The 12,497-nt window shown below is 41.2% G+C and overlaps 1 protein-coding gene across 3 annotated transcripts; it reads left to right on the top strand.

Moving 5' to 3' along the window:
* Positions 1–3,805: 3,805 nt before the first annotated feature.
* On the top strand, positions 3,806–11,976 carry LOC106568748 (calcium-activated potassium channel subunit beta-2). 3 transcript variants are annotated; one of them, XM_014139363.2, is made up of 5 exons: positions 3,806–3,937; positions 8,966–9,091; positions 9,309–9,476; positions 9,868–10,063; positions 10,349–11,976. In XM_014139363.2, exons 2-5 carry the CDS (start codon positions 9,030–9,032, stop codon positions 10,631–10,633), a joined length of 711 nt encoding a protein of 236 aa, XP_013994838.1. In that variant the 5' UTR covers positions 3,806–3,937; positions 8,966–9,029; the 3' UTR covers positions 10,634–11,976. The 3 variants fall into 3 exon arrangements, with proteins under 3 accessions (XP_013994838.1, XP_013994839.1, XP_013994837.1); XM_014139364.2 differs by lacking the exon at positions 3,806–3,937 and adding an exon at positions 4,508–4,832; XM_014139362.2 differs by lacking the exon at positions 3,806–3,937 and adding an exon at positions 6,047–6,200.
* Positions 11,977–12,497: the final 521 nt, after the last annotated feature.

Raw genomic sequence — 12,497 nt, 5'->3', positions numbered from 1 at the left:
GAATGAATAGTACTGATTCAGTGCTAACATATGACTGTTGTCCTCAACTGCCCCAAGTGAAGATTCTGCTTCATCGCTCCAGACTTCCCTGTGTGAGATGATGACACATCATGAAATGGTGAATGCCAGCAGAAACACAATAAGCACAACAAGAGGAATAAGTAGTGAGTAGCCAATATACAGCACTTCCTTCATTCCATGTTTTGCTTCCTTTTCCCGCCACTACAGAGTACAGGCTCAGCAAGGAGTCTCAGAGGGTCTCGCTCTCTCTCTCCTACACATGTACACACGATGCAAATTCAAATAGATGTAAATGTGATTCATGTTGTGCCTCATAGAATGGACAGCATGTTATACTGCGTCCATAAAGAATTACTCTATTCACTATTCCCCACCACCTAGTCGCAGGGCCTTCTCAGTTCCCGGTGATAATGGTTGCTAGCTGCTTACAGTAATGGATGAAGTGAAAAAAGAAACATGAAATAACCCTGGTAACTAAAAGCACAGACAGGGCTGTGTGTGTGTGTGTGTGTGTGTGTGTGTGTGTGTGTGTGTGTGTGTGTGTGTGTGTGTGTGTGTGTGTGTGTGCGCGTTCTAGTAGGCTTTCTGGATTCATGTGCCTGTTTGGGCCAAAACAATTTGTTTCTGTGTAGAAAATATATTGAACATGCAATCGCTAACTGAGCAGCAGCATGCCAGAAAAATCTACGCATTTGTGTTGGCAGAGAAAGTGTACTGTATTGTACTATTGTGAAATCAAATGTGCATTGTTCACTACTATGTAGCTCAAGGTCAACGCTCCAACAGAGGACTTAGTACAAAAATGTACATCTCTACATAATTGGTATTTTTCTCACATGCTCCCTCCCTCTCTCCCTCCTCCCCTTTGAGGAAAACAGAAATATATGCTCCATCACTCCCACTGTGTGTGGGCGCATTGGCAGCCTCTCTAATCAAATGCAGAGTGCATTCCCCTTTCCCAATGCCAGGGTTTACTCAATGCATTATTCAGCAGAGTCTAACTGTACATGGCTTCAACACCAATTCTCTCCCCCACTAACATAAATCCACTGATCCATATACAGGACATGCATACACGAGTGCTAAAACCACTAATATTGAAACCGCAAAGCATTATTTTGGGTTAGCACAGTAGCTCCGTCTGTTATGGTTATTTTGCCATAGCTATGTGTTTACGGGGCTGTACTGTAATCTGAGAGTACAATATGTTATGTATTAGAAAGATATTGTCTACATTTTACACTGAAGGTGCTGATTGTGCGGGAGGAATCGGAGCATGTATGTGGGATACGAAATTATGTATGTTAGGGATTTGAATAGGAATCAAAACAGGGCCTGATTATCTGTTGAGTGTGTACCTGCTTGGGTGTGTGTGCGTGTACATGCGTGGGTCTGTGTCTGTGAGGAGGTTGCTATAGCAGGACTATTAGATGAAGGGGTTGCAATGGATATGAGCACAGCGGTAACTTGTTTGAATATGCGGAGGACCTGTTGGCATTGTGTAATTGCTTGGATGCAGCTACGCCAATGAAAGCTTTCGCCTGCTCCCTTGGCGACAGTAGTACTGCGTACATTCTCTTTTTTTTCTATTTGAGTGTGTGTATAGGTTGGAGGCGGGGGCTGGAGGGGGGGGGAGACTAATGAGGGAAAACAGGACAAATCCTTCAAGGCAGAATATCTCCAACACCGCTATAGGCTACTGTGATTGTTCTGTTCCGGATACAGAAGAGTCAATTAGCCGTCGTCGCTCACTATTATGGCATCGACAGCATGACCAGAGCGAGTGGTGCACTTTGGCAATTCATCATAAATCAATGTCAGTGATGCAGCCCAGTATAGGTCTACTGACAATATGGTATCTAAAAATGAAGGGTTCATTCAAAACCAATCACCTCAATAATCTGTCACTTTCTTTGTGTACATTCAGAACACAGCACTTCCTCATGCACAACGTCAACATGGTGCAATCAATGCATGCTGATTTATCCCCATGAATGAAAGCCTGTGTGGCATCATCATGCTCATCCTGTCCCCAGCAGTCAGCTGGAGACAGACTACTGCATGGGCTCCAGTGCATGCTCAGCACTAGTTATTTTTAGCCCAACCAGGGGAAACAAAGGGGAAGAATCAGCTTTCATATCCCATTACTCTTGTTGCTTCACCTCCAAATCTGTCCCACACAGAAAGTCTCAGATTCTCCTGCGAATCTTCCTCCACCGCAGCTATGTTTAGGCTTAGCCACACATATACAACAAATGCCATTCCTTTTGTACTTGTGTCATGTCATTCCTCCTCTTCGGCTATGTTGGGCACGAGTTCTCCCTGTTTCCTCACTATGTGGTGGGGATGGGCATGGTTATTTTGGGGGCCTAAGAGCGGAGGTCATGGTCAAAAAAACACATTGTTTTCCAATAGGGAGGCAGCTTCATGCCACTTTTTAAGGCTCCTGAGGGAGGTTGTAAGCTCCTAACACAGAGTAGACGTTACACTGCTGACAGAGGTAGCTTAGTAGCACATTAGGCAGGGGCTGAACGTCCCTTGGGAGGAGAAGATGGAAATACCAGCAGAGGCTGGTAGTGAATGATCGTTATGGATGGAAGACCAGTAATGAGCCAATTTGGATCCAATATGGCTGCATGGCTACAAGGGGTTTCCAGGGGAATCCCCTGAGCAGATCTAGAGTATGGAGAACCATGGAGAAGCCACTGAGGATATCTTATAATGGCTTCCTCTAACGTAGCTCTGGGTAAATAGAGAAGGGATCAATCATTGCTCTAAGTCAATAATAATAATAATAATGCAAATAAACAGTATGATAACCCAAATATACTATATAGAATACACTGAGTGTACAAATCATTACGAACACCTTCCTTATATTGAGTTGCATCCCCTTTTGCCCTCAGAACAGCATCAATTCATCGGGACATGGACTCTACAAGCTGTCAAAAGTGTTCCACAGGGATGCTGGCACATGTTAAATAAAGGTTAAATAAAATGTTGACTCCAATGCTTCCCACAGTTGTGTCACGTTGGCTGGATGTCCTTTGTTTGTGGACCATTTTTGATGAACACGGGAAACTGTTGGGTGTGAAAAACCCAGCAGCGTTGCAGTTCTTGACACACTCAGACCGGTGCACCTGGCACCTACTACCATACCCTGTTCAAAGTCACTTAAATCTTTTGTCATCAGGTGACACCAATAAGGGATCATAGCTTTCACCTGGTCAGTCTATGTCATGGAAAGAGCAGGTGTTCTTAATGTTTTGTACACAATATATACTGAATTTTATATCTAGTGAATTTAATATTCCAAAATTCACATAAATGAATGAAACAATAAATTAGCATATGCCATTTATTTCAATTGAAATGTTATCTCAAAATTGTAAAATAAAGATATTTTAGTTGATAATCACGAAGATAATAACAGGAAATCTGGGAAGCTGCTTTGCATTTTTCTGTTTCTATGGCAGCAGAGACACCTTGTGGCAAAACAGGAAAAATATATTCTGTTCTATAGCTGCAGTGTAGACCCTACTAATGAATTGTACTCCAGCACTACAGAGTACTGTACATCAAACTTGCTTCCTTCACACACACACACCGTCACACCTAAGCAAATGCTATAACTGTGTCAGACAGCCATTGGGCCCCAAAAAATGGCTAAACATTGAGGCACTCAAATTCAATGTGTCTTGACTTCTTGACCAACTCATTTTAAGCATGGGGTATGGTACTTGTCACTCAAGTTACCCACACAGGTATGGCAAGCATGCGGTTGACTGGGGTTGGAGTTTAAATAAGAGGTAGCAGGCTTGTCACTGAGAGTCGACGCCGAGTTGGAGAGAGCCAACACTGACAGTTGAATCCCTTCCCCTGGTCCTGGAAGATGAAAACAGTGTTCCAGCAAGGGGTAAGACCTACCGGATTTCACACATATATATATTGTTAGCTGACATGTGCAAATGCACAAGGTACCAAGACACTCACCAATAAGTGTTGTAACTTGTGGGATGTGTTACAATTAATGAAGTGAACAAGATCATGTACTGTCAGAGGTGCCAATGTTACACTAGATTACATGTTTTATGACACTGATTGATAGACACAAATGATAAACGTGAGAACAATTAAGATAATTCAATGATTTTGTCATCCTTTACATTTTTTATATCTCATTTGGCACTACATAAAGACTAACCAGTTTTGAGTGGGTGAAAAACAGAGGGCAAAACAAAAGCAACATATGTAGTTTGTATGGTTATATATAAACTGTGACTGATTGTATGACATTTGACATGTGTCAAACATCATGTCAACACGATAACTCCATACTTTCCGATTCTCATTCTTCATTCTGTACACCTTTGGTTATGAAATTACTCTAGTTTCTGCTTCATGCTGGAAGCATTGCAAAGGAGCATGTGTCTTTTTAAAGACTAATCACTGGGACACCTGGCCACAGAACAATAATCACTCGAAGGACAAATACACCCTGAGACATTCTCTAAAAGCAAATGTTGGTATCCAATAAGTTAGAGGAAGATTATTAGCATGGGCCAACTTTGAAATGCATTGTGTCTGTAGTGAGTGTAACAATGCCAGGCCTCGTGGTGAGATTTAGCACCCACTAAACTGTGGAAGATCAAAGCAGAGTCCCCAGAGGGATTGTAACTAAAGAAATAAACACCTCACTTTTATTTATCTTATTTCATTGGGTTCATGGTCCGCTGTAGCTCAGTTAGGTAGAGCATGGAGCTTTGACGCTTATAACGACAGGATAATGCGTTCGATTCCCGGGACCACCTGTAAGTAAAATGCATGCATGACTTAAGTCGCTTTGGATAAAAGTGTCTGTTAAATGGTATATTAATATGGAATGTCATCTCCGACTAATTTAGTCTGATCAACGAGAAACACGCACACATACAAAAGTCCTACAGAGGTTTTAGGTTGCTCTGCCAAAGATTGCCACTTATGTAAGTGTATTTCAAACATCCTTTGAACATCACGTTTAGCAAGAGAAAAGTATACGTTGGAAAACCGACATTTCCAACACTTTCTATTGATTTGACCTGACCTGAACAAAAACATCAATACGTCAACGAAGAACGACACTGACACATCCAACACATTCAGAGGCGGTGTGATTCCACTGTAATACAAGATTCAACGTTGGGAGAGAATTTGAGAGTAGTAAAGCGTTTGTCTCGCAGGGTCCGCGACGGTAGGAGGACATGGTTCATTAAAGAGATAATGGGAATGTAGAGAGGTAAAGTACATTATTGCTGTAGCCAGCGTTTTCACAAACCATGGGCAATGAAGCATCATCGCCATCCTTTAGCCACGGATAGAGACAATGTTCTCTCCTGTTACTTCATGTGATGAATAGCGCACACTTAGCAACCGTTACATAATTAGATAACATGGAGGGCATATGGGTTATCCTTAATTATTCTCTCAAAATAGTGGTTACTGTGAACCGTATGCAACCATCTATAATCAATATGTTCTTATCCATGTTCATGTGTAGGGGGGCTCTATCATGCTTAGCTGAGTACTGTCTCCAATTTCCTCCAGTAAGTCCTGAAGTACTGAAATGAATACATTTACAATTTTAACATTGTTTTTTGAAATAGGAAAATGCATTTTCACTCTAAACATATATGAACTGGCCCATTTCCATGATATATTTAGAGTAAATGTGGATAATATATTGTAAGATACATATATTTTACACTGTAGTTTCATATACACTGTGTAAATTATAAGAGTATTATTGTCAGGAACCTATATGTGGATACTATAGTTCTTATCAGATCGCTAACATTATTATCTGAGAGGTGAAACATATTTGGAATCCATTTCCCCCAATTGTTTTGTGCTTTTGTACATATTTTTTTATATATCTATTGGTATATTTGACTTAAATTTCATTCATGGGCCAGCTGTTGGGAAGCCCTGCAAGGTCAGGCATTGAATTGGACTGAAACACAGGGCTACATTCCATACTTCACTGGCCATCCCTTTTATTATTAGCGACAAAATCACTTGCCAGTGCAATTTTAACTTCCGTGGTGCATGAAGCACAGCTACAAATCTTTTGGACCAGAAGCTTTTAAAAAGCATTTCCAGCGTCCATACTCAGGAGCAGGAGCAAAGGGGACACAGTCTTTGTAAGTATTTCCCTGGCTGAATTCAATATAGGTAGGCTATGCATGCAACTTCAGGCACTCAAGATGTAACGATTACAGCTATTGATGAAAATGTAGTTTAAAATAAGTGATGCTGTTACGACGTGGCACTTGCAGTCATTTAACTTTATTCAACTTCATTTAACTTTAAACCGTCAATCATTTAAGTTGAACTATGTTGCTATCCATGCCATTGTCTCTAATATATTTGAGGTTGTGCTATCCAGCAGTGTTTGTGGAAGCCTTTGCATTACAATGTTGTCAGTCAGCAACTCATAGACCTTTCTGATGTGGGCTGTTTTTGGGCTATTTTACTGTTGGTATGGAGACAAGAATATCACACTTTATGTTATGGGAACTTACTTGTTATGCTAATTATTACAGAAATTGTTTACAATTTGTATTTCTCAATTTGTAAATAATAAAAAGATCAAATCAAACTTTATTTAATGTGCATGTACAATCGCACCACAGTTGAACAGTACAAGGATGGAGATAAAAAAAAAAAAAACACAAGGCCATAAATAAACATCAACTTTGTGTTTTATTACCAATTAGGATAATCTCTGTTTAGTCTGAAATTTGTTGTCATCCAATGTTTAACCTCCTTGATACATGCCTCAAGGCAAGCTGCCTGCAAGGTATTGTGGGATTTAAAAGATAATTACATTTTGAGTGTCATCTGCATAGCTGTGAAAGTGCATGGCAAGTCTGCAGATGACATTTACAAGTGATAACAATAAATCAACTAAAAAGGGTCCAAGCACAGAGCCATGTGGAACACCCAAATAACATTTGGAACATTTAGACAAGCAACAGTCTTCTGTAGAATATTTTAAAGGAAAGGGAGTTTTGAAATGGGCCTATCATTTTTCAAATCCCTTTGCTGTTTAGAGATATGCGTTAATATTGTTCAAAACTGGTAGGCCTGTTACAGGGAAAACTTCTTTGACCAGCTTGTTAGGAATAGGGTTAAGTTGGCAAGTGGAAGACTTAGAGCACATGACAACCATGTCGACATATGCGAACCCACTGGGCACAGATGTCAGTTCAACGTCTAGTTTTGATTTACGTTTGGTTGAGTTGTCAACTGATGTAAATTCAACGCGAAATCAACAACATATTTCACCATGTCATAAGATTTAGGTTAAAAGTTTGGTGAAATAAAGACGAAATTCCCTTACATTGATGACTTTTGCAAATCCAATAAGTTTTCCACATTGATTCAAGGTCATCACATAGATTTATTTTTTTTATGACATGGAAACCCCATTGATTCAACCAGTTTTTGCCCAGTGGGAAGGGAGTAAAACAGTTAAAAATATGTACATTTCCGTCTCGTTTTTATTTTCATCTATGACTTAATAAGATTAGAAATAAGATGCAGAGGCAAGGGCTATCCTACCATGCCAGACGCCAATCTTCAAGGTTGGAGGAGCGCAATTTACGCTCTAAAGTTTGTGTGGCGTGTTTCAGGGCTCAAGTATTGGTATACCAGGGGACATGAGCTTTGCCCAATTGATATTGACAAATGCACACGCTGGTATTGCACCACTGCAATCAGGTCATGTAAATGTCTTTGTTCCAAATCATACTTTCAATAAAAGGCCTGGCGATCTCCAAAGTGGGACTGCATCGACCCTCACCTTACACACTGACCCCTGGATGACCTGAAACATATAAGTCATAACGTCTGGGTCGTATTCATTAGTGCACACCGTAGCAAAAGAAAGATAAACACTTTTCAACAGACAACAAAAATGATGGCTTCTTATTGAACTACTTCAGGTAGTCCCTCCCTGTTTCAGTCTGTTTTTTGGGGTAGAATGTTCAGTGAAGATGCCTTTACTGGACTCGGTGTGCCAGCCATGGCTTGTTGTTGTTGATAAATGAGAGGACACAATGAGTTTGTGTTGACAGGGGTTACGTTCCAATGGTTCATGCTCCAGCAGGTACGTCTTTCATGACAACTTAATCGACATTAACACCGTTCATCCCTAATCATCTATTATCCTGTCTCACCTTGTTAACGTTTCTTTGTGTTGCAGAATGAGATGTTTGTTTACCTGGTGATGCTGCACCTAACCGTCCACTTTAATATTAGAGGAACACTTCCGTCCTATTCTAGTAATTTCGTCTCGATCCTGGTTATGGTGGATCTCTACTACCCATGCTTGTTGATGTTTTCGAAGAAATAGGTCTACTTTGTCATTCCTTTTGAATTTGATCAACCTGTTCATATTTAGTGAACAACTTAGAATTGGCTTTCACACAAAGGTAGTGAATTTGACTACAAAATCACACGACACAGGTAGACTTTCTTTTGCTCCGTCTCTGTAGTTGAGTTGCAAAACTGTCTTGAAACAACAGTCTGTTGCCTTGTGTCTGTGATGGTACATATAAATGTCATATTTCAAACAATAGAGTTCTATTTCAGTGTTTCCATGACACAAAAGTTGGCAAAAGTTGTCATAAGCGGGCTGACTGAAGAGTTCCGGTGATGAAATACGAGGAATCACCATCATTAATCTAATTCAATGTTATAATAATCTGTCATTATGAGTATGTTTCATGCCATTTCATTCCTCAATATCTAACAAATCAATATTGAGCAAAATGTCTAGTCTAAAATCCTCTCTGCCCTATCAATTCATCACACTGTGGACTATTTGTCTGCCTCTTATTTAGAGGGACCTCTCCATTAATATATAGAGTTCAGAGGGATAACGGACTATTATTTTGTGCAGGTTGTTCCAGCAGTCTGTCCGCACCGCTTCTTCTGTGAGCAGAGGTGTTGGGGTGTCTGGGAAGATGTTCTTTGTGACAGGGGCTAAAAGTGCAGGGGGGGCATCATCGGGAGGAGGAGCGACGAGGTACACTGTCACTCTGAAAATCACTCCAATTGAATCATTCATTTTCATATATTTTATGCTGACATGCAGTGGAGGTTCCCCCAAGTAGGAAACAGAAGATGGTTCTCCCCATTATTAAATTGAGGAACATTTCAAACGATTAAAGTAAAAAATAAGTATTCTTGTAAAATGAATTAAAATGGACTTGACCCCAAACCTGGTCTGACCACTACCTCAGGTCCATCTACCAGAAGTTCCGGGATGTTGACCTGCTGGACAAGAAGACGGTGACGGCTCTGAAAGCTGGGGAGGACCGGGCTATTCTCCTGGGCCTGGCCATGGTCATTGCGTCGATCATGATGTACTTTGTCCTGGGCATCACCATACTGCGCTCTTACGCAGACAGGTATTGAACTATCAATCTGACAGTGGATCATTTTTTGTATATTTTGTCATTTTGGTGAACTCTGCTGTTGCTAATTCTCAAAGACTGCAATTCAATCAACCTGCCTTTGTAGTGTTGATGCAGTATGTTTGTTTGTCAGTATTTTTTGTGTGAACAGTATGGCACAGCATGCCACAGTATTATGGAGGGTTATCAGTGCAAATTCTAAAATGCAATGCTTAAATGCTATGGTGGAATGTGAAAATTACACCTCCGAGGGGTGTCTACCCGGTATTTTCATACCCCAAAATCATTCTGCAATATTATTTGACCACAGAAATAAATATGTTTACCTGCCACTGTTTAAAATCCTACAATACCTTTGAATTCTTCCCCTCGTCGCTCCATGTAGTGTGTGGACAGAGGAGAGTGTCTGTATCGTGGTCAACTCCACCATCACGGCAGACGTGAACTGCTCTTACAGCTGTGGCTCGGACTGCTGGAGAGGCTCCAAGTACCCCTGTCTGCAGGTCTACGTCAGTGTCAACACCACGGGCAGGCTCAGCCGCTTATCTCACAACGAGGAGAGCTGGGACTCCAACTTTGAGGTAAACGGAAGGTCAGAATGGAGGCTGTGAATGACTGAACGGTTTGAAATCTATTGCTGTTGGCACAAGCCAGGGTCATGTGGGCCTGCTTCTTCCTGGTCACGTGGTCAGGAAAACTCCTAGCGCTTTGCATGACTCATGATGCTCTATTTCCATGTTTAAGTCAACAGGAACACAAGTTTATTTGTACAAATAAATATTCACGTTGAGTATCTGGGGATGCTTACTAAGGCACGCTGAAGGGACCTGAACTAACATCATTGCCACCAACTTTTCTCTTTCCAGTGTTTCTACGTACCAAAGTGCCAGAAGGACACTGCAGCCATGCACCACATGATCGTGAACATCTCAGAACGCCTGAAGCCGCACCAGCAGGTACCCTGCTATTACGACCCCAGCGACCAGCAGGAGAGCGCCCTCCTGACCCGATTGTACGGCCACAGCGCCGTCTTCTACTCGCTCTTCTGGCCCTCCTGCATGCTCACGGGGGGCACTGCCATCATCTTCATGGTCAAACTCACCCAGTACCTCTCCATTATGTGTGAGCAGGTAGTCAAGATCAAGAGGTGAAGCTTGCTGGCGCAGTAACTGAGAGCGACAAACATGGTCTCCAGTCCAGACAGGTAATGACATGAAAGGGATTGTTTTAACCTAATGACCCTGTGACCTCTTGTAATGTCGCTCTCTCAACGCTGAGACATTTGGAACAGGTGGCTTGACTTGCTTCTGTTCTACTTAGGGACTGTTGCAAACTGAATGTGAAAGGAATGTTCTGAAATGGACATCTAAGCAGCTAAATTAATGTACGACCTCTGTTGCCTGGAAAGCAACATGCATGCATGCATAGCCGTGGGAAGTAGTTTGGGGGTGGGGACAAACCTTTAGCCCGCGCTGACGCTGCAGATGGCTATATTGGTCTGCTAATACAGGACTATTAAAGGCCCAGTGCACTACTTTTGTGATAAAAATAAAAAAATCATGCATTTTTATTTTTTATTCATATTTTTCAGGGGGTGCTGCAGCACCCTCAGCACCCCTACTTCCCGCAGCTATGCATACATGTCAGAATATGCAACCTTTTCACAGAAATTAACAGGCTATTTTAATGTTTTTTATCTACCTTGTCAAGTTTATTTGTCATATGTACAGGATACACAGTACAATGAAAGGCTAACTTGCAGGTTCCCGCTTGACAATGCGACCACAATAAGAAATACTTAGTAAATGATTTGCAGACTTTGAACACGGGGCTCGAACAGAAAGTTGGGGACCCTACTTACAATCCTAAATTTGGAGTAATGTTGAGCACGTGTCCTTTATCTCACAGACAACAATGCCAAGCAAAATTTGTGCTGACGGAATGAGACAGAGTTCATTCTCCCAAATTGTCCACTGTGTTTGCTGAAGATAATTGTTCATGACCTACTGTGTTTAGCAAAGTTAAAACCTTGTGCAGTTCCTGTATGTCATTTTTGCAGAAGAGGGTTAAAGACCATTGTCGAAATACCCGAACTAGCTAGAATATGCTGAATCTAATGGGGAAATTGCTGAATGACAGCATCAACATATTTTAGGGGTCAGCCATAGCTTATATTATTTACAGTTATTACCATTTTATTGTTCAGTCTGTCATACAGAAATTGTGTGCTATGCAAAAATGTTTTTCTTTGTCTTGTGTCTCTCTGATGACAACCAAGGAAAGTTGCTACATTTTCATGTTTATTTTTTATACATTTTGCTCTGTATGCAATAAATTACCTCATAAAATAACATATTGATGCAGTTATGACTTCCCATGGTGAGGCATATCAAAATGAAATAAAAAATTTGACGGTGAATCTAATGCATTTCTACAATCAAGCAATTGTTTACAAATGACGCAACTGTAATAAACCCTACCTTCTTGTTCAGAATTTCTTAGAACCTATGCCAATGAAAACTTTGCTATTTTTTTTTATCTCACTGTCACTGGGCAAATTTCCTTTGAGGGCATTTGGCATGACAGAGCCTTTCTCAGCCTTTCCTTGCTTGAGACAAACTTTGCCCCTGGCTTTGCATATGACTGGCTTTGGATGGAAATAGACCTTGTATGGATTCATCACATATTTGACATTGTCGGTTTCACTAGTTATCACACGTATTGTTTACTTGGCATCTCGTGGCTCAGTTGGTAGAGCATGGTGTTTGCAATGCCAGGGTTGTGGGTTCGATTCCCACGGGGGACCAGTACGGAGAAAAAATGTATGCATTCACTACTGTAAGTCGCTCTGGATAAGAGTGTCTGCTAAATTACTAAAATGTAAAATGTCTTGAGGTGTGCCACTTGCCCAACTCCCTCTGACAGCAATGGAAAGCAGTACATCTTTTACAAGCAAGAAAGGTGGCTTCCTTGAATTTTACCCCCTCTGCTGTCCCCTTCGTAACAATGTTACCC

This window comes from Salmo salar, chromosome ssa14 (genome assembly GCF_905237065.1).
Source record: "Salmo salar chromosome ssa14, Ssal_v3.1, whole genome shotgun sequence".
NCBI lineage: Eukaryota > Metazoa > Chordata > Actinopteri > Salmoniformes > Salmonidae > Salmo > Salmo salar.
This window is presented reverse-complemented; position numbering and strand designations above follow the sequence as displayed.